The sequence below is a fragment of the Astatotilapia calliptera genome, chromosome 23 (genome assembly GCF_964374335.1).
Source record: "Astatotilapia calliptera chromosome 23, fAstCal68.1, whole genome shotgun sequence".
Taxonomy (NCBI): domain Eukaryota; kingdom Metazoa; phylum Chordata; class Actinopteri; order Cichliformes; family Cichlidae; genus Astatotilapia; species Astatotilapia calliptera.
The window spans coordinates 34,569,913-34,592,466 of NC_137443.1; the positions used below are offsets into that span (position 1 = coordinate 34,569,913).

The 22,554-nt window shown below is 40.8% G+C and overlaps 1 protein-coding gene across 3 annotated transcripts in view; it reads right to left on the minus strand.

Moving 5' to 3' along the window:
* The window catches only part of mgat5 (alpha-1,6-mannosylglycoprotein 6-beta-N-acetylglucosaminyltransferase), a 107,430-nt gene that overhangs the window by 47,084 nt on the left and 37,792 nt on the right, over window positions 1–22,554 (minus strand). For all 3 annotated transcript variants that reach the window (XM_026157599.2, XM_080297881.1, XM_080297882.1), the window contains exons 4-7: window positions 16,022–16,098; window positions 11,558–11,647; window positions 5,007–5,078; window positions 2,126–2,287 (exon numbers count right to left, since the gene is read on the minus strand). In XM_026157599.2, the coding sequence (XP_026013384.1) occupies window positions 2,126–2,287; window positions 5,007–5,078; window positions 11,558–11,647; window positions 16,022–16,098 (401 nt within the window). The remainder of the gene's footprint in view (window positions 1–2,125; window positions 2,288–5,006; window positions 5,079–11,557; window positions 11,648–16,021; window positions 16,099–22,554) is intronic.

Genomic DNA, 22,554 nt, shown 5'->3' on the forward strand with positions numbered 1-22,554 from the left:
CATGTTGTTGCAGTATATTAATGACTAACCTCATATTGTGGATGGATTATCTCAGTTGTTCTCCTGACTGAAGTTTGGTCCGTTTACAGCATCCTGCCATGCGATTGCATTTGTCTCTAACTATCAGGAACCTTAACGTTAACTTTTATAAGTGGAAAAGTGTTAGTGTTCGTCCTCCAGCTTCACTGTTTATGTTATGCTAACATAGCTGTGTCGCTAGCGATCACGTAGCACATCATTATATACCAGCTAGCCCAACTTCAGTAACCCTACAAACGTCACTGCTGTTTAGTTTCCTGTCTTCATTTATGTTGGAAGTGATAGCAGAGCTGTACGTTCGAGTTTTTTCAGAAATCTCTCAGTCAGAACATGCTATATCATGCTTAGGTAACTAGCGAAACTAACGAGCTAACTTCCGCTAGTTTCCTGCTAACTTCTAACTCCGTTAAATGTAATAAATTTTGTTTTCATGGATGCCTGGAAGTTAAACTTCATAGTTACACCTGGTAAAGCAGCAATGCTGATCGTTTTATTAAAGATGAAAGAAGTTTTTAACTCTCAGTGATGCTGCAGTGTTCGTTTGACCAGAAGCATACGGAGTTTAGGACCCAGATTACTCCCAGATTTAAGAGCATCTTAGTCCGACAAATACGACAATAACAACGGCCGCTTGCATGTTCTGCAAAAAAATGTGCTTTGTTGTGTATCTGATGGACAAACACCAAACCAGTTCCACATCACTGAAGTTGGACCATTTTTACAAACCAATTCTGGTTCATCTGTTTCACTCAACAATTGGCCATGTGCGTATGAAAACAAAGGCACTGCGCATGCGCGTGTTACTCATATTCTATCGCGATATTTCATTTTCCTATCGTTGCCTAACATTATACCGGTATTACCGTGAACGGTATAATATGGCCCAGCCCTAGACAGCAGTGACTGAGCCATTTCTTTCTTTCTTGTTTTGACTGTTTTGAGCCACCGTAGCCCACAAGAAGAGTGGACAAATAAAAGACACGTTACTGGTTTCCTATCTAAAATAACTGGTTAGATTATTAAGAGTGCAAAATGTTTACAGTGCTCATTATAATAAGAGGTTTTGCTGTAAAAGCAGTTCTAGTTTTTCCTATGCTGACAGGTGAGCAGTGTCACATGCTGAGAAAACGCACACAACTTAAGTAAAACATGAACACACAGGATGGTTTTCAGCTGCCGAGCGGGAACATAGTGTTCCACAGTGGGAGCTGAAAGTAATAGAAGGCTTTGTTTGAAGTGACCAACACACATTTCACTGCTGACAGTGTGAATTCCTGAACAAATCAGAAGCTGAAATTATCACGAGAAACTGTTCTTTGTCTCATTAGAGACTGAACAGATTCAACAAAGTGGGTGGAAAAAAGCAACGGCCGGGTAAGATCGTGAGATTTCTTGTTTCTTGTACTCTTGAGTTTCACATGAAGGGGACGCTGCCTCACTTCAGCACCACGGTATCAAGGGAGCACGATGTGAATTATTCAGAAGGGCCAAGGGAAGTGTGCAGTTATTCAGAGCTGGGAGCAGCTTCTAGCTTGGGACACAATGGAATATCTGTGTCAGTCCTTTCCCAGCATCAGCTCTTCTCTGAGCAGAAGTGAGGCGGTCTACAAGTGTGTCAAAGTGTGTTTGGGTGTATATCGGTATTGGTATACATAAAGGTGGTGCATTCATTTCAACTGGCTGGTTGAAAGCTAAAAAAAAAAGCTGCATCCTGCTGACTTTTAGGTAGATAAATATTAACATTTCACTTATTCAGCTAGAATATTTTTCTGAAAAGCACCAGTCTTCCCTTTTAGCTGACTAAACTTGGGAGTTTCACTGCATACTTTGGTATTGTGCCTCCATCTTCTACATATAATACACAAACAGGACACTGAGCTCACAAAAGCTTTTCATCCATTACTCTGAACGCTGTCTAGAGGGCCTTTCCTGGCAGAGAGGAAGTGACACATTTATGTCGGAGCCTGCAGTTACTCTTTACAAAACAACTGTAGCACAAAAAACAAACAGCTTCTTTTCGTCCCTGAAAACAAAACCTGAGTGGACAAAAGCTCCGGCAAACTACATCATCATCTGTCATGCCCACCTTCTTCTTCCGCCGCTTGCCCAGGTTCTGCTTTGCAGCCAGCGAGCGGATGGCGCTGACCCACGGCTCGGCCATCCGTTTGATTCTCAGCATCATCCAGCGGAACTCCTCCCGTTGTGACATCATCCGGTAAAGCTCCTCGAAACTGGTCCGGATCTCCGCCTGTGTGGAAACGTGGACACAAGTACAGCGACTGTAATCTGATAACGTGCGCGTGTTGGTCCACAGAAAACATGAATATCAACTTCTTTAAAATCTCTCATCAAGACAGTGATTATGTTCACTTTGTTATCTGCTTCACTTGTGTTTCTTCATGGCTGCTTGGTTCTCCTGCTGCAAGAAAATCCCAAAGCAATCTTTAAAATTTTATCTAATGTAATTCAGAATTTGCAATATTGCCTTCCAAGTTGCCAAAGCCTTGTTTTCTTGGAGTGAGCTCCACTAATACAAGATCCCCAGCTCAACCCCAGCACTGTGTAGCTACGATTAAAAGGTTTATCCAAAGTGACTGAGTCTCGCATTGTATCTCCTTGGATCGGCAGATGGATTAAACGGATGGAGACAGAAAGGCGGAGCTGGTCTGCGGAATAGGGGGGTGGATGAATGACTGGTGAATCTGGGCTTTAATGTGCCCTATTTGTCCTTTTTTTTTTTTTTTTAAAAAAGAAACAAAAATCTTATACAGTGAGTTATAAGTACATATAGTGAATTGAGAAAGCACTATACTGTAGTTATGGTTACGGGAACATCAGGTGCTGAAACATTTGGAGCGCCAAGTGCTCCCTGTTACAAACAAATGTCTAAAGGGAGAAGAGGAAGAAGGCTTAGCTGTGCAGGGTTTGATGATTCCCACAGAAGAGACATACAAAGCACAAAGAAGGATCACTGCTACTTTTTTTCTGGGGGCACAGATTTCAAGAGACGGGACATCGTCATCAACTAAATGTTTAATAAAAAGGTTGTGAAGCAAAGCGGCTCATGCTGTGAAACGTCTATCTGCATGTTAGTAATCTTGCCTCTGTTGTGAGACTGCTGACTAACTGCTAGTCAAGCTGAAGGATGGAAATAAACGTGAGGTCACAGACGGCCACGGAAAGGGAAATAGTGTAAACACATTCAAATATCACCCCGTCTCATCTGAATATGACGCTGAGCAGAGTAATGTGCTTTGTCACATCTCCCTCCGCTCTCGTCTTTCTTTCCCTTTTCCCTCTTAACCCTCAACCAGTTACAGCAGATGGCTGCCCCTCCCTGAGCCTGGATCTGCAGGAAGTTTCTTCCTGTTAGAAGCCAGTTTTTCCTTCCCACTGTCGCCAAGTGCTGGTTTTCTCCAGAACGCTGAAGGGTCTTTCCCTTCCAGTATAAAGTGCCTTCAGGCGACTGTTGTTATAATTAGGTGCGATATAAACAAACCTGAATATAATTTTTAGGAAAAGAAGTGAAGCTGTGAGTGAGGCGGCACTAGTGGGAGAAAGATAGAGTGCTAAGGAGAAACCACAGTGCCATTACTAGCTGCTAAGGTGGCTGAAACAAGGTTGTAGCGAGGCATTAGCATTCCTCATCACGACAGGAAATCGCTTGCACGGATTGAAGCTATTAAAATCTGTGCCTGAATTAAAAACTCCAAAGCCTGTCAAATGGCATGTCCCCGCTACTGATGGGTCAGTGCTGTTGATGCTTCCAGAGAGGGGGATGAAGAGCGCTTAATATCGATTCACCCAAAGCAGAGGAAAAGGCAGGGGGAGGGGGAAGATACAGTAGACTTTGTACAAGCCAGCAAGCAAGCTCTGTAAGTGGGATTTGACTGAGCTACCGCATTGGCACAGATGCAAGATCATTATTTCAGATTTGACCCATGGTTCCATCACTCCGGCTTTCGTCTTCTAGAGGCTAAACATACCTCGATAGCATAAGCTATCATAAGCTATCGAGGTATGTTTACAGTTCAGCTCAGCCCGTTTGCTCATTCGCTGGCTCGATTTTACTTTGATTGGTTGTAAAGGCAGCTTGAAAAGCAAACATTTTAAAATGTTAGCTATTGGTGGACAGTTTTTTATTGTTATGAGACTTGCTTTCACCTGACTACCAGTTCTTAGTATTTTAATGTATATTACTGTCTGCTCTGCGGCTAACGCTAAGCAACTGATATACAGTGCTGAAGAGAAAAAAAGCATTTGCCTGCTTCCCGATTTCCTGTTTTTTGCATATGTATCACACTTATACATTTGACCACATGTGTGCTTAATTTTACTAGCCATTCATTTCAATAGAGCCTATCTGACAAAATGAGGTCAGCTAAAAGGAACAGATCATCAGTATTGGTTCAGTAACTTGCCTGAGAGTACTTCGGCAACCATGCTGGAGCAGCCAGCGATCAAACTGCCAACGTTCTGTTTAACCGATGACCTGCTCTACCTGCATACAGAAACCCCTTATTTCTTAATATGAAATATCCTATAAATGAAGCATAATGGAGTAGGTCTAAACATGTAAGGAAAATTAATCCTAATGATAAAACTTGCCATCACGCATACAAGTATCCATGAAATCCATTCAGTTAAATGGACCACAGCTATGGCATCTGTGTTGTAATGCGACACCCGAACAACCCCGGCATAACGGTGCCTAATAGATATAGGCCGACCAAGTAGATTTTTTTTAATAGTGAGCAACTGCAACTGGTTACTCTCACACAAGCCTATTTTTATAACAACACGAGGGGTTAGTAGCGAGGGGAGACTATTATCTCTCCTGTCTGAGCAGTAGCTCGTGATGTGAGAGCCTCTGAAAGGTTCATCTCGAAGGGCAGCTGAAGTAGTTCAACGGTCCATTGTGTTTTCAGTTTACAGTTAACAGGAGATGTGTGCTGTTTTTCTCTCACCTGGCCTCTCTGGTCCATTTCTTCATTCAGGGTCTTGGCTCGCCAGGGCAGACGAGGACACCAGTTCTCCACCTACGGAAGAAGCCCAAAACACCTGTTCAGTTTACAGCTTTGTTTTTTTTAACCTTTTATCAGACATCCACCGGAACCGTGACACACACACACACACACACACACACACACACACACACACACACACACACACACACACACACACACACACACACACACACACACACACACACACACACAGAAATGTCAATATACAAACTTTGAGTACATTAGCACAACTCTTCACTTTACTAGAGATGTAAATGGACCCTGCTGCTGTTCACTGTTGCTAAACTTGGCCTACTAAATTCCAAGAAGCAACTGCAGGAATCCTCTCAAGTTCATATATATGTGATTATATAACACTTTTCTTCAGCTCTTTGCATTAGACAGCAACTCAAGACAATTTAAAATACTCCTCTTACTTAGAAAGCATTTAATGGATTGGCTGTATGTTTCCAGCATCATTACTGCTTTACATTCTCGACACGACGGTTGTGCTACTGTTCCTCCGTTTTTAGAGGTAGAAGCTTTGGCCTTCAAGCTCAACTTCTTCAGGGAAAAAAAATTCCACTGTACATTTAAGCTATGGCCATTCCTGCCATTACAAAAGTAGTTTTCCTTAATTCTCCGTCTGCCTGTGTCACTTACTGCTTTCATCTGGCTTTTCACAGATTATACACCAGTGCTAAACTTTACTTCAACCATTTAAGCAAGCTTCCCCCTCGTCCCCACCAATTATTTATTTCATACATGAAACAAACTAACAACAAGAAGAAAAGCACTGGACCAAAAAGAAAATGAAAAATGCAAGAAACTATTATTTTGTCTGACTTTCTGTTAGAAACCACACGTCTCACAAGGTTCAGAGTGCATTCACACCCATTCAAACAGCATGTCCTTCAATAAACAAAGGGTTAAACAGCAGGTGGGTGTGGCTTCTGTGTTTACGCCAACAACTGTCTGAACATATGAAGCAGATACAACTGCTTCATATGCAGGTACGCTGGTGTGATCTGGGTGGTAAATTCTAGCTCGCAGATGAGTGGCTCCTGTTTGATGACATATATATGTTAACACCTCAGGGCAGGGATTTGGTCTTCTTCATCCAAAACAGCCACATCTTGCTGTACGCTGTGTTCGTGAGCCACTGTTTACTTTTAATGATGTCTTCCTGTTTATTTTAGCTAGGGAGATATGTTCTAGTTTTTTGGTTTGGTACTTGATAATATATGAGGGCCATTGAAGGTTTAAAAATATTAATAAAAATAATGAATTAAGGGGGAAAAAAGCAAGAAAAAACCCATAAATGTAAAAGACTAATGGCCAAACTTGTGAGGACAAAAAACAAGACTTTATAAGGAAAAAAATCTTAAACTTAAAAAGGAAAATCCCTGTTTTCCAAGAACAAATTCACAAGCTTATGAGAAAAGATTCTAAAATTTAGAATTGTGTTTTAATCATGTAGATTTACGACTTGTTGGATGACTGTTTTTTTGGGTGCGTGTGCGTCCCATATGACCCTTATGGACCATTGATTTGTTTGTTGTTTTGGCCCACTTCAATCTCCTTTTTAACTCCTCCAGCTTTGTAAATTTACTTTCATACAAACACAACATATATCAACATATCAAGGAGTTGTCCCTGTGGCTGTTTGGGGAAGAGGACTGGTTTTCGTGCTGTGTCTCTGCCCTCCATAGACGAGGGAAAAGTACCCAACTGTTAACGCTAGAGCAACACACGGGTCTGTAGGTAGGTGAAGGTGGGACACAGCCACACAGCTGAGGATTTGCCTGATGCTGAACAACTGCCACTCTGACTGCAGTCTCCATATTCCATCCTGTTCGTACGCCTGATTTAAATCACTTCTTCTTTCTCAGCAATTGCTTGTGCAGTTCCTTCCTCTTCATCCGTTTGTACATACAGATGTTTATGGAGAAGTGAAGTTTAATTGTGTCTGTGAAGGTTCTCAGTCATCCAGGTCATCGTAGTCAAAGGAGCTTGCAAAGAAAAGCGTCTGGACTTCTTTAAGTTGCTTGAAGACGTTTCACCTCTCATCCGAGAAGCTTCTTCAGTTCTAAGGTCAAATGGTGGAGAGATCCCTTCCCAGACGCCTTAACGCCCACTCACATCCTGGGCCATCTGACCTCAGGAATTCGCATGATAAGGGGGGGCCAGGTTCACAATGAACACACCCGAAACTCTGGCTGATTGGGACCCACGCCCAGTTTCCCACCTTGGCTCAGGCGATTAGAGGATCATCAGGGGGTCCTTTTGTCCCTCTGTGGGGGGTCACTCCCACTAGGTTTATATCTGGGACTCTCCACCATTTGACCTTAGAACTGAAGAAGCTTCTCGGATGAGAGGTGAAACGTCTTCAAGCAACTTAAAGAAGTCCAGACGCTTTTCTTTGCAAGCTCCTTTGAAGTTTAATTATGCATTTTGCTTGTCTTGGCAAAATTTGGCTCTGTACAAGTTGCGAGTGTTTACTGTCAATCAGCAACACACCACCATTAGCTAAACCCTGACCTTCTCCCGCTGACATCCATCCGGATGCGCTGCCCCTTTGCAAGGTTAATGCAGCGCTTGACACGTATGAATTATACATGGTAAAGGGTGTATGATCTGAGCTTGAATTTTTTTTTTCCTCTTAGCTAAGAAGAACTGTAACACTAGAGGTGAAGAGTGAAGGATGTTAGCTTAGCAGAGAGTCTTTATAAATTCTGACAAATATTTCTGTTTGCTTCCTGCTTCCATGAATAGAAAGACGAGGTTTCTCTCAAACCTAATGGATTCCACTAATGTCCATCTCGCTTCTATTCCCATACCGACCAAGCCAGCTTTCTGCCTTCTTTACCAGTCGACCGCTTTCAGCTCATATACAAAATTCATAAGAGGCTGCTGACCTCTCTGAATCTGAAATCCTACTTTTCCCAAAAATATAACGCCTCAAAACAAAACAAACATGGAAGAGCTCTCTAGTTGAAGCTCAATTTCCAACTTTAGAATTAGTTGATGAGACAAATTTAAGGAAAACTCGTCCGAGAGAAACGAAAGGCTCGCTGATCAAACGTAATCAGCTGCTGTGATCTGCGGAAGATCTTTGAAATGAGAAATCAGAGCGGAAGTTTAATGTGAAGCAAAGCTGGGGGTTTTTTAGGGTTTTTTTTGGGGGGGGCAGACTTTAATTAGAATTAAGGAAAAGATTAGCTCTGTCGCTACAAAACGAGTACATGTCCGTGTTTGGGGCAAAGATAAATCATGCAAAAAATTGAAGGTCTGAAAGTGTCCCTTGAAGGAACTCGTCAATAATGAATAATCCCTCCACCGTGGCTTTTTCCCCCTATTTGCCGGGACTGAAGTGAAGTCATTCTGAATCTCTTTTCATATGCTGCAAACTCATCCCTTGAAGGAGTGCCTCGCACATTACCACATCACCCCCCTCCCCACTGAATCATCTCCTCGTTCTCCCTCACCGTCCTCCTCAACACACTAATTTGCTCTCATGAAAAATGAAATCCCCCTTTTACCTCTACTTATTTTTAGCACTTCATTCTTTTGTGATCACTCTCAGTTTGCAGGAATGTTGTCAGGCCACTCTGGGTATGCAGTATCCATTTTTTACTGGTTGTCTGAGGTTTTTTGCAGCTCTTATCGTACTTATTGAATCCAAAGAGAACAAACCCAAAGCACAAACCAAAAATATACCGCAGAAAGAGACCATGCAAGCAGCGGGAAAATAGATCAAGCAACTGCAGGTTTCTGAAAAGAATGTAAGACTCTTCATTTTTCGAATATATGCAAAAAACAAGAATGTTTCATCACAACGTTCCTCTGCTTTTAAGGGAACCTGTTATGCGTTTCCTTATTTTATGCAATGCCAAGCAAATCCTATTTGATACATGAGCTTTGAGACCTCTACATCATTGTGATTTTTATGACTTTTTGAGACATATATACAATAATAGTAATAATACATATAGGGCTGGGCGATATGGCCTAAGATTCATATCGCGATATAATTTGAAGCACGTGCGGTAACGATATATATCGTGATATATTCTTTTCTTCTGTATAACGTATTTTCCACACTATAAGGCACACTTAAAATCCTTTAATTTTCTCAAAAATCGAGAGTGTGCCTTATGTATGAATTCTGATTTTACTTACTGACTTCGAACTGATTTCTGCGTGCAGAAATCTGTTAAAAAATGTTTTAGTACAACTTTGGTAAGCCGCACTGCTTGATGGATTGTCAGAGCATTACGGCTGCCGTAGTGAGGAGCTTCGCGGAGTAATCTGGGTCCAAAACGCCGTCTGCTTCAGGTCCCAAAGTCAAACGAACACTAAGAGTTAAAAACGGTCTAAATTCTTTCATCTTTAATAAAATCATCAGCGTTGCTGCTTTATCGGGTGTAACAATTAAGTTTAACATCCATGAAAACAGAATTTATTAAATTTAACGGAGTTAGAAGTTAGCAGGGAGTTAGCTCGCTAGTTTACACCTAAACATTTCATACCATCTTCTGACTGAGACTTTTGAAACTAATTAAAACGTACAGCTCTGCTACCACTTCCAACATAAATGCTGGAAACGTTTGCAGGGTTACTGAAGTTGGACTACCTGGTATATAATGTTGTGCTACGTGATTGCTAGCGACACAGCTATGTTAGCATAACATTAGCACAGTGAAGCTGGAGGACGAACGCCAACTTTTTTTCCACTCGATAAAAGTGAACGTGAGGGATTCTGGTGGTCAGGGACAAATGCAATCGCATAGCAGGATGCTATACACGGGCCAAACTTCAGTCAGGAGAACAACTGAGATTATTCATCAACAATACGAGGTTGGTTATTAATATAGTGCAACAACATGGGAATAGAACAGCTGCGAGAGAATTCAACATTAATGAATCAATGTTACGGAAGTGGAGGAAGCGAAGTTTTTGGCTTTCCCCATATTTCAAAAGTGCTTCATCTCTTTGCTATGACTGTCGCCCGCCATAATTTGCAGATGATAATGGTTTTAGCTGCTGCGATGCTTTCGACCAAAACAGGCGCAGCTTGATGACATCATCAACATGCGCTATCGCGATAGAGCGGTATAGTCAAAGTCTCTATCGTTGGCCAAATTTATATCATTTCTATCGTATATCGTTTATATCGCCCACCCCTAAATACATATTATAATATTCAAATAAGACACAAGCACTTGCTACAGTAAGGAATACTTGTTGCACAAAAATGCTGAATGTAGCAAACATGAAACAAATGAAAACAAATTTTTTGTTTTGCTTTATTTGTCAGTAACCACATTAGATATTTCATTTCAGGCTGTAAATAATGAAGCTGGCTCATCTACAAGGAGCCCCAGTGAGCCAAACGCTCAGAGTGTTTTAGAGACTCTGTTTCAGGCAACTTTCTTTACTTTCAGCTCTGTAGCTCTGCAGTTGCTTGCCACGCCCACAAAATAAAATAAAATCAATAAATAAATAAAATAAATCTGCCCAGAATGCTAATTTAACTAGCATTTCAAATATAAATTCTATTTTAATTTCAGTTAATTTTGTTATACCAGCACAATATAAAATAAAACTTACTTGATTGGTTTACATTCAGTTTACAACAAGCACATTTTCCTTAATGATTAGGTACTTGAACAAATAAGCCTTTGATTTTATATATTTCATTTACATTTTACAAAAAAAATGATTGCTTCATGTTTACTGAGGTTGAAAAAATCATTTTTAGTGCCGTTTCAGATGGGAAGAACTGGGGGGGTTGTGCCATGAGCCAATGTAAACTAAATAAGGATTATTTTGATCTGTCAATCATGCCAAGCTATGCTGGTACAGTCCAATAATAAAAACAGAAGGCTGGAAATAGGTTCACGTATTTTTTAAAGACAGGAAAATGAGTAACTAATTTACCATTTTATATAGTTGGTAGAAAAGCACTGCATTTAAAGGAAAACTCTTTTTATTTACCCAGGTAACAATCTCTTGGGCGATGAGGAAATGAAACAATTATGATTACAGTATGCAGCTCATATGCATCTACTTCAACTTTAAAACTGACCAAAATTAACACAAGAAACCAGTTAAAACAATTACACCATGTTTAGCAGCGTATTTATTTAAAACTGTTCTGCTCGGTGGACAAACATTTATAAAATAATATGAGGATGAAGGTGATTTCTACTCATTTCTGCTTTTTACATCTGAAGGTAGGCAGATTAAAAGAAACCAGTAAAGGAGACAGATATATATAAAAGCCAACTAATGAGAAAACATGCAGACACACAGAGACGGACACTTAGACGGACACACTGTATATAAATGGTAAACAGTAACCAGCTTGTTAAGATGCTGGTCAGGCGCTCATACACCAGTGCTGCTTTTGCGATGTTGATTTTGTACCACATGAAAAGTAATCATGACGATGTAATACAATCAGTCTTTTTTATCTACATTTATTAACACAAAAAAGAAGGATTTACCTCGCTGAGGTAGATGAAGAAGGAGCAGGTGGATCCATCCACGCCGTAGTTGGCGTAGCAGCCGTCAGAGCGCCACATCTCCTTCATCCACTGAGAAAGAGGAGAAGATAAATGTGAGACGGGCATACTGACCCAACATAAACTTTAATGTCACACGTATATTGTAAGAGCCACAGACTGTATATAAAAGACCTCCACTGCTGAAACTACAGTGATCGTATCTGAATGAGAGGGTGATATGTTTGAGAGCAGCCTTACTAACTTTGTGGCAACTAGGGCTGCCACGATTAGTCGACTAGTCACGATTACGTCGACTATCAAAATCGTCGACGACTGATTTAATAGTTGACGAGTCGTTTGAAGCTTTGTAAGATCACAAAAGACGCAGGAATAAGTAGTAGGATTTAAGAGTGTAATAACAGACTGAAACAGAAGATGGCAGCAGTGCATGTACAAGGATGCCAGGTGCCGTTAAACCCCAAAGAAGTAGCTGTGTCCCAGAATTCATAGCGCAGTCCAGCTCAGTTTCCAACAATGGCGGCAGCTAGTTAGTCTTAATGTTACTTTTATTATTCTTTCTGGGTCACAAAATAAACGTTTAGCATATTTTCAGGCGAGAATACTTTCAAAAGCGCTCCGACTTTTTCAGAGACGTCTGTCACCCACTAGCTCGATAGCTAGCCGGGGGCAAGGCTCACTAGAGCCCGTGAGAACGCCGGACTCCCGGCAAATCGTCTTCAAACCCACCGCCGTCTTTCGCTACTCAGGTTAAACATATATAAGTGACTTAGATAACTTAAAAATGTTATGCTGGGCTTTTTTTTTTTAGTATTTTATTTGTTCCTGAGTAAATCGGTTTGGCTGAGATTAAAGTTATAGTTTTTACACAGCTGAATAAACGTCAAGCAGACAACTGATTATCAGAAGTGTGAGATGCTCGAGAATATACTCCGGTGTCCTGTTATATTTTAGATAGCAAGGAGTTTATTAAACTTCACCGAAACAATCTGCAAATTTCATTAAAATTTAATAAACCATCAACTTGTCTTTATTTTTAGTTAGCACCTTAAACACTTAAAGCTGTAAGCTAATGATAGTTATATAAGAGCAGATGCATGCTGGTGCAATAAGTTTTACGTCCAATGGATGATGATCTGATAAGTCGACTAATCGCAAAAATAATCGGTGACTAGTCGACTATCAAAATAATCGTTTGTGGCAGCCCTAGTGGCAACCTTCATGTGTGACTGAGTGGAAATCCTTCAATGTGAAAATGTCATTCTTCACTGAAATGGAAGAATGTAGAATGTCCTCAATAAAATGTGTGGAAAGCCGGGATTGATGGAGACTCTGGATGCGGACTGCGATGAGAAACTCTTCTTCTAATTTGATGTCCGGGGGGCAGATTTCTGTGGCACTGGCATTTCTGTGGAAGTGGAAGGGCTGCTGAGCTGAGATGTGGACTGACAGCTATCCTGCTCGTAGGCTCCAATACGTCATGCATGGTGATTTGCAGTAACCTAAGGGAGCAGCGCACTGGCAAACAGAAAATCGACTATTCAAAGCGCTTCATAGTTGGGAGAACTGGCAGATGGGCTCGGAGTCGTTTGGAAGGCAAATGCATAGAGATTGCGTTACTTTAAACAATGACCAAAAAGAGTTCTGTGAGTAGGAGAAAATGTATTTTTCAGATGTTTTACTCGTGTGAAATGCCAGTTTACTGAATTTTGATCCCTTTTCTGAAAGGAAAAAGGAGTTCATGTGCAGCACTCGTGTAGATGGTGTATGTGTAAGGAAAGCTTTAGCATTTCCTCAGGCCAAGTTGGAAATTCTAACAGTACAAATGGAAGATTAGGAGTGGCTGAGCAGATGGTGTGTATGATAGTCCCCCATCAGCTTGAGGGACACAGACTCGCCAACACACAGACAAAAAACCAAACAAGACAATGGACAAGCATTGTCTTGTTTTACATAACACAGCATGCGTATGTGTTTTATTTGGGTGTATGCACCTGTGTCTGCCAGTACCCGTCTGCCCCAGAATTAAACCTGGCTGTCATCTGCTCATCCGGCCTGCAGGTACTGTACAGCAGTGTCATGTAGGAGTTTTGGGAAGTATGCATTCACAACAACAGTGATGTGTTAGTTGTTTAAAAGTGAAGGCAGCAGTGTGCCATCACAGACTGAATTAACTAGATAGAAAGCACTTTCCTATTCCCAGCTCCATCTCTTCAATCTCAGACTGTACTAGAGTAGCTATGCATGAGTTCTGCTTCGAAATAATCCTTTTTTGCTTTATGATGGACTTTGGTCCAGCCCCCTCATTTCATCCACTGTTTAAAACAAGTCATTTAAACAAACTTTCTTCTGATTGGTTGCCACTTGCAAACAGGTCTGAACAGCAGGTGGGTGGGGGTAAATGTGCTCAGGTCGGGCTGAGTGTCTGAGATGACCATATTAGGGATATCATCTCTTGGTGTTGTCATACAGAGTCAAGAGTGAACAAAAATAGTCAAACTGTGTGACGTCTGAGCCAAAAGACTTCACACACCTCACAGCTTACTCACACATTGTTGTGTTCCTAAAACCATCATGAACCATCTTTGCTCTGCGGCAGGGCCCATTATCCCCCTGAAAGATCATGGATTACCGTTTCCATAATAGGGACTGTCTTCTATCAGAACCGCCGTTAGGGTTTTTTTTTTAGCAATTTGAGCGACAGTAACTCGTCTGCTTGATCCGACCATGACCCTGTCAGTTTTTCACAACTTTTCCTTCCTTGGACCACTTTTGATAGATACTGACCATTTCTTACTGGGAACACCCCACAAAAGCTGCAGATTTTGAGACCTGGTCGTCTACCCATCACAGTTTGGCTCCTTGTCAAACTGGCTCAAATGCTTACAGTTGCCCATTGTTTGTGCTTCTAACACTCCCTAATACATCGCCCCCATGAACAGGTGCTATGATGAAGAGATAATCAGTTATTCATGTCACCTGTCAGTCATAATGTTATGCCCGGTATCTAAACACACTGTATATACGTCATATAAGATAACATATAAATTAGCTTGTGCAAAGGATTTAAGACAAAGATGAACTTCACTGCATAACATCCTGAGTTCAAACTAAAACTTGTTATGTGTCTGAAGTCGTTGGACGCCTTGGAAAATAATATTTAGCTGTCCTGTGTACAACAGATAATTGACTAATTAACCGATTTAATTGCACTCAGTCACCAAAAAAATGCAAAGAACTCAGCTTATCAGGCTTTAGCTTCACTGACTGTGCAGGCAAGATAATTAGGTTCACACCAGATGAAAAGCATCCTCCTTCAGGACTTTAGGGGCTCTGCACTTTTGTAATAAGAGATCTTATTACGACTACATATATGCACTGAGTAATTTAATGCAAACAACTATTAAAAAAACATTCATTAATCATTCACAATTATTCGAAATACGAGCCGGTGGTGCTCTTTTAAATCTGTGTGGGTGTTTCCAGCTTCAAGCTGCATTGCAGATTTTTCCTGTAATAAAAATGCAGAGCAACAAAAGTGTTTCCCAGACCTGAGTTGACCTGAGTAACAGTTATCCCAGTCTATCTTGTGATCCAGGCAAATTTACAGAAACAGGCTCTGAGGTATGTTTTCTCTCCTTTTGTTAGCGAGTCAGAAGCGTTACCTCGTTAACAGCAACGTGTTTATAACATATGACAGATTAAAAACGTAGAGCACAGACTACAAGGCTCATTATATATGAGATGACTGATGTTGTGTGGTGCTGAAAAGAAGCTGAGGGAATCGGTTGCGATCGGTGTGACATGTGGGTTACATAAATGGTTCTTCAGTGCATCACCATTTCAATCAAAACAGCATCATTACTAACTGACCTCAAATACCTGGGCCACCCATAAATTAACACACAGGTAGGTATGCAGAATGTAACCTGTGCCTCTTAAGGCCATGATCTGGCAGGAAACACTGAGAGTATTCACAGGAATACTCCACAGGCTACTTTTAAATAATAATAAAAAATACTACAGGAACATTAATAAAGATTACGTAGTTTTTGTGCTGATGAAAATAAGGCGTGATGATGGTGTGCATGTTAATTAATGTCCAACCTAACAAACTTCAGACCTGCAGCTCAGAGTTTTATTGGCCCTAAAATTACACCTTTTATTTTTATATTTTGAATATTAATGCAATTTAATAAACTAATTAACGCCCTTGCATCAACTCTTTTTGTCCACTGTCCATGTAAAAGCTATAAGCCAGATGCTGGTTATGTTTTGTAGATTACACTGTCATTTGTTTTCTTTTCTGTTCGCTATGAATTTCTGCAGGCAGTTCTCCTTTCAGTAACTCGTCTTTCACATGTTTCAAACCTCCTTTTCAAAGCTGTGCTCAGAGAGTGGGATGGAGAGGCCTGTTTTTAATGTGTGTTTGCATGTTTGCTTCACCTTGAGCTTGCCCTCGCAGTGAGGGAAACCATCCAAAGGCGGCAGCTCGCACTTCTCCTGGGCTCCGTTTAGGAGGTCTGGATAAAGAGAAAGAGAGAGAAACTAAATCAATAAGGTCGAGTCAGTCAGCTCCAGAATTCTTTATCTGTCTGCGTGGGGTTTTTTGTTTTGTTTTACTGGATACATCACTATTACAGTGGATATAATAGAGACAAAAATATTAACATCTGCAGTTCACACTGATGGTCTGAATTGTGAGGGGAAATGAAGCATGTGTGGAGTACACAAGGCCCACACACAACCGTGTCACACATTTATCTTTCTAGCTCCAATCACACTGTCAACACCTTCTTTATTTCCCCTTCTGTTGACTGCTAACTAGTTTACATTATAATACTTACAATAAACATGTACTATGTAGGTCATTAGGGCTATTGTGTGCGACTGCCTACATTCTGAATGACCTATCAGATGTCTTTACAACACACAAAGAATTTTAAATGCAAACACGTGAATACAAAATCTGTTTTTATTTTTGATCTTGTTGATGTTTATCCACTACTTCTTATCCTTAGGCTGTAATAACTGGCAATGCAACAATTTCTGCTACTGCTATTCTGCAGAACACGATGGTAACTGTGACGATACAACTTTAAACGGATGCTAAGTGATACAAGAAAGAAAGCAGTAAAGATACAAAAGAGTGTAGGAATTGTTTAGATGTGATGCTCCATGGACAGCAAGCATCATATAATAAGGAAGCAATAACAAACAATGTTTAAATTCAAAAGGCTTTGCTTTGGTTAAATGTCACCTCTTGTGCTTCTCCTTATTTGCTGTCACATACAGTAGTTAACAATCATTAAACCTGCCCAAAATGAGGTGGGTGTGTGAAAAACTCCCTTTTAACAGAAAGAAACATCCAGCAGGACCAGGCTCGGGGAGGGGCAAACATCTGCTACGACCTGCTGGCGGTGTGGCGAGGGAGAAGACACAGGGGCAATGGCAATTTTATTTATACAACACTGAATCCTCCAGCCTACATGTCAAAGCATCCTTGGGCAACATGCTGAACCCTTGAGCTGCCCCGTCTTAAGGTGATTACAAAGACAGGACTGCAGAATGTGTGTGACTTTGTGAGTGAAGCTTGTGGTAACAAGCCAGTAACCAGCTGTTCAAGCCTTTTCTGTACAAAAGGTGGCCAATCAGAAGAAAGATGGCTGAAAGTGAGCTTGTTTCAAGCTGAGTGTCTGCAACAAGGCCCAGGATAACAAACTAGGATTATTATGAACCATGGTCTATGCAAAGGTACCTTTGTAGAGTCCAATGTAAACATCAAACTGGAAAGGAGGGCCCACAAAGGTACTTTAAAGTTATTTTCTGCAAATCGAAGACAACAGCATCTGTTTGACGACTCGAGAGCTTCGTCTTTGTGTCTGTAATTTCAAAGTAGGAACTCATCACATCGTTTCATTTGAAATTGATTAAGACAGACCAGCGAATAAGAAAAATACCTGAAAGTGCTTTGAGGCTGTGCGTTAAAAGAATTTGCCACAACATGAAGTTGTACTCGCTCCTGCTCCAAATAAAACAAGAGATCACAAGGGTTGATTTTTACTTTAACTAAACTGGAAGTTTTGCACAAGTATTTATGCCCATGACATGAGTCATCAGACAATGTGACAAGAATTGCATTAGACCTATTGCGCAGTGTGAAATGAAATAAAATTACACAATCATCCCAGTGCAGAACACTCTCAGCACTTTATGTCTGGATGTCTTTTGAATTTGCAAATGGAGACTGGCCATTACCCTGCGGTCAGGGATGATGGTCATCCGATAGCATCACCTTCGGCTCTGTAGTCTTAACTCCATAAAAACGAAAAACCACACAAGGGCAAGAGCTGCACCAGCTGAAGCTGCAGTGATGCAAACAGTAGAAGAATAAAAACCAGAAGCTGCAGTTGGAGGAGAGAGCTCCTGTGAGATCTCCTCCACACTGATTTGAATGTCCCTGTAGGATTAACGTGCATGGCCTGCACGGCTCCCAGTCTTATAATCATCTTTTCTGATATCGTCATTCAGAGTCGTCATCCGCCCTGACCTTTAGTGCCAGGATATAAATAATGGAAGGCAAATGGATAAAAAGCTCAGAGGTGCATGCCAGGCTGACGTAATGAGTTTGCGAGTGGTGTTTTAAGAGGAGGCTGCGTGCCGTTATGGAGGCGTATGCATGGAGCTAATCAGCAGCTCCAGCAGTGGGTCAGGCTTCTGTGGGTGGAAAGGGGGAAGGCGGAGTAGAGGCTCAGTTTATTTGCACTGACAAATTGCCGCAATAAACAACTGCTATCAATAACTTTCTCTCTGTCTACCTCTTTCTGTTGCTCAGTGTGTGTTTTCAGAGGAATGAGCGTCATCATATCAAAGAACACCTCAACAGTTAGATGCAGATCTACAGAAACGTTACATTCGTTGCCTTAGTCATTACCCAGGAATGCAAAAGAGGAGGTTTCGAGATTTGATTTGAACCGGTCGAGTCAGCATGACATACCATTAGCTTCTTTTCAGGTTTGCGTTTTATCTTCTGTAAGCTATTAACCAATAAAACGCTTGTTGGCAGTAAAGCTGAGCGCGTCGCTATAAAGGTGGTGTGTTTTTAATTATTCCCCATTTTCTCTCTTTAAGCAAACTTCCTCTCTTACTGCAGTCCCAATTCACCATCCACATATACACACTGGTTGCAGCTATCCACCGCCATGCTGCTATATGTTTGGATGCAGAGGTATACACCAGGGTTGTCATGATCCTGAAATTTTAAACTTGATATCAATACTGGAAAATATTTATTAAAATACAGCAAAGAAGTCAAATCTCAAAAAAGTTAACAATCAGCAATCGTATGGTCACAAGAAAATCAAACCTGTTTGTGCAAACACAAAGATGGAAATGAAAAAGACAAAGTAGCACAGAAGTGCAATGTTTGATCTGGACACAAGTGATGGAGGACCATCTGGTAGAACTTTGGCAAGCCTTTTCGGTGTGTGTGTGTGTGTGTGTGTGTGTGTGTGTGTGTGTGTGTGTGTGTGTAAGACAGAGAGGGAGAGCAAGAGACAGATTTTGTGTTATAAAATCTGTCTCTTGCACTGTGCATCCATACCACTTCATGTTGTGGACGCACAGTGTGAGCACTCAGGTTGCATCAGAGCATGGGGCTGTATAGTGTGAGACCCTGCATCGTGACCTACGAACTTCTAACCCCTGCTATTCAACCGTATAGTTTGAGCAGGAGCTGAATATAGGACTGAGAAAAAAAAAAAATCGCAGTGTGTGCCCAGCTTAAGCAGATCTGACCAATAAGACTGTGGCATTTGATAACAAGTGCGCTCATAGGTAAAAACATGTCACAGTAATGAATGTATAAATAGTAAAATAATGCTATTTTACCTCGACACACAGCAAGATGCTAGTGTGGGTCAATTGGCTCATCCTTGCTTGATGTCAACTTCAAGTCCCCCCCCTTAGTTATGCTGTATTAAAATAAAGTATAAAGTAATTATAATAAAGATAATAATTATAACCCAGAGCGCTCCCTGACAAATACTGAACTGGTAACGATATACAGTAACTATACTCAGGTAGAAGTGAAATTGAAACTACATATTTTCATGTCAAAATGTTTGTCTTACTTTCACCATAACAGTCATGGAATAAACCTTTTTCATTGACAGATTTCCTTTAGCTTCTTTTCTTGCAATGTTGTGCTGGGAAAAACTATAGAAAGTAAAAACTGACAAGATTACTCTGGCATCCAAACCAGTTTACTATCCTGTCAAATCCTGACTTGAAATAAAAGCCACAGATGAGTCACTTGACTCAAAGTCCCTTCTCCTCAGTACTGTGGTTCATCAATGTCAAACTTTAACTTGGGTAATCTACACACACACAAAAATAACAACACGATCAATGCTGTACAGTAGCAGTAGCTGCAATCATTTGCAGTGGAACAGATTTAACACTCACACAGTTTAGGACAGCACAACACAATCACATACAATAAATATCATATTCAACATCCATCGATGTTGAAGTTCATCATCAGCCAATGATAGCCTTGATTTACTGCCAGAACAGACACTCAGCCTTCAAGAAGCTTAAAAGAAGAAATACCTGATTGTAGAGCTGGGCGATAGAACGATAACGATATGTATCGCGATATAACTTTTTCTCGATAGAAAAATTTAACTATCGCGATAGACCTCGCCGCTCTTGTCCTCTTAAAAAAGAAAAAAGAAAAAAAAGAGCAGCCAATACAAATTAAGTAGCGCAGAGCCGAACCAATCACAGCCGCAGCGTCACGTCACGTGACTTGTTACGTACAGCACAAGTGCCAAGCCGCACATGTGTATTTGTTTGGGAAGCAGCCAGCCACCGTACCGCCCGGGTAATGGAGGAAATGAGTGTGCCGACTAGAAAAATCAACCGAGCATGACCGAAGAGAAAACAGATGATGGTTCCAATGCCGGAGAGATTGTCGAACGGAAGAGCCATAGAAGTTCCGTAGTGTGAAGGTATTTCGGCTATTTCAAGTCTGACAAAAAACAGAGTAGCGTGCACTGTAAATTGTGCCAAAAGCAAGTCTGGAAATACAATAAACTGGTGCATGCGCTACGTCCACACGTACCCGGGTATTTTTGAAAACGCAGATTTTTCTATCCGTTTGCACCTTTCGTCCACACGTAAGCGGCGTTTTTGGTCACTGAAAACGAAGATTTTTGAAAACTCCGTTTTTGCATTTACGTGTGGACTAGAAAAACGGAGAAAACGCAGCGTCAAAGGTGTGCGCATTTTTTGACGTCACACTGTGCGCCACGTTATTGTTTCGGTGAAATGAATTTCTACAATACTGTTACTGTTAATTCTACTCTCTGCAGTGTTTAAATGCTTACATATACACACAGTTACTGTCCCTCCACACATACGACTCGGTTCTGCTTCTATGCCCCAGCTTTGTTTACTTTTTCCCACCGAGGCTTCTAGACTTCTGATTGGCCAACATTTCTGCACGGTTAGGAATCTAGCGCCACCTGCTGCTTTGGCATGTTCATAGCAGCGTTTTCCTTCATTTCTGCCTTTATGTGTGGACGGGATTATTTTTTAAAATGAAAACGGAAAATCTTCGTTTTCAAAAATACCCGTGTACGTGTGGACGTAGCCTCAGTCTCTGACTGGAAGCGCTAATTCGTCATTCGGCTTTTGTCAGACTAAAGTAACTGTTAAAACTGTTTGAAAAGCTCAGCTATACAACAAGGAGAGATTGAGAATTTCCTTTTAGTTCTCAGTTTATTTGATATTGACAAAAGTTAGTCAATTTTGTCTGTTCTTCTGTAAAACAAACTAAGATTTATTTTTAGAATTAATATTTTGTTTCTAAGTGGAATTGACAATTTAGTAGCCTGTTTCGTTTGTTCTATTTTGAAACTTAAACGCTTTAGCGGCTGCCTTTTGTGTAGTTTGCAATATTTGCCTTTATTTATCTGAAAAAGTCTCATGTTCCTTAAGTACATCTACCCTGTTGACTTATGGGAAATAAATATTTAAATCAAAACAAGCTGCTGATTATTTCACATTTTACTTGTGAGCAACGGCACATTTAAATCTTACAAATATAGTTATTTGGCTGATATCGTGATATATATCGTTATCGCCTGAAATGAAAAAAACATATCGTGATATGAAAAAATCTTATATCGCCCAGCTCTACCTGATTGTGATATGTCAACATTAGTAATGTTGGTAATGATAATACACCACAAAACAACTTCTGATCTTATGAAATGTCATTCTGCTGATAAGATTTGACATTTCTTTCATACACACCCGAAGTGCGGGACAGAAATTGGGTGCTTTCCATAAGAACGTGTCAGAACCCAAAGATAGACGCCCCTAGAGAAAGTTAGTGGGGCTGAGACACCAAAACAGCAGTCAGAGAGATTATCACACAAACAGATTCACTGTTTGGACTCCGTTACCACCCCCGATAAGGAAATGATTACCACGATTCCTACAGAGGTACAACAGCAAACCAGTCGGAATAACAGTTCTTTGTCTTGGGCCGACTAATTACACCAAACACATTATTTCTTACAGTAATCTTGAAGCACAATGCACAAGATTTTTTTTGGTAATTCATGTGAAGTTACTGCTCTGCAGAAAACTGAGGGAAGCTGTGGGAGGCCTGAGAGCCACTCTAGTATCTCACAAAAGATGGACACAATCAAAACCTCTTCTTGTTTCTGAGAACAGCAGGAGCTGAGCAACAAACAGCCAGAGTAAGGTTTGGCCTTCTATAAACGAATAATGGAGGCCGGACCTGTCTGAACTATTAAACATTAGATGGGCATAGAAAACACAGAGATAGAGATATAAGATATATGCCAGTAAGAGGCTTGTGTGTTATGAGTTAAGGTTATAGCACTGTGCGTTACGTTACTGATAAGTTATCAGATGTACTTTGGAACAAAGTAGTTCTTCCA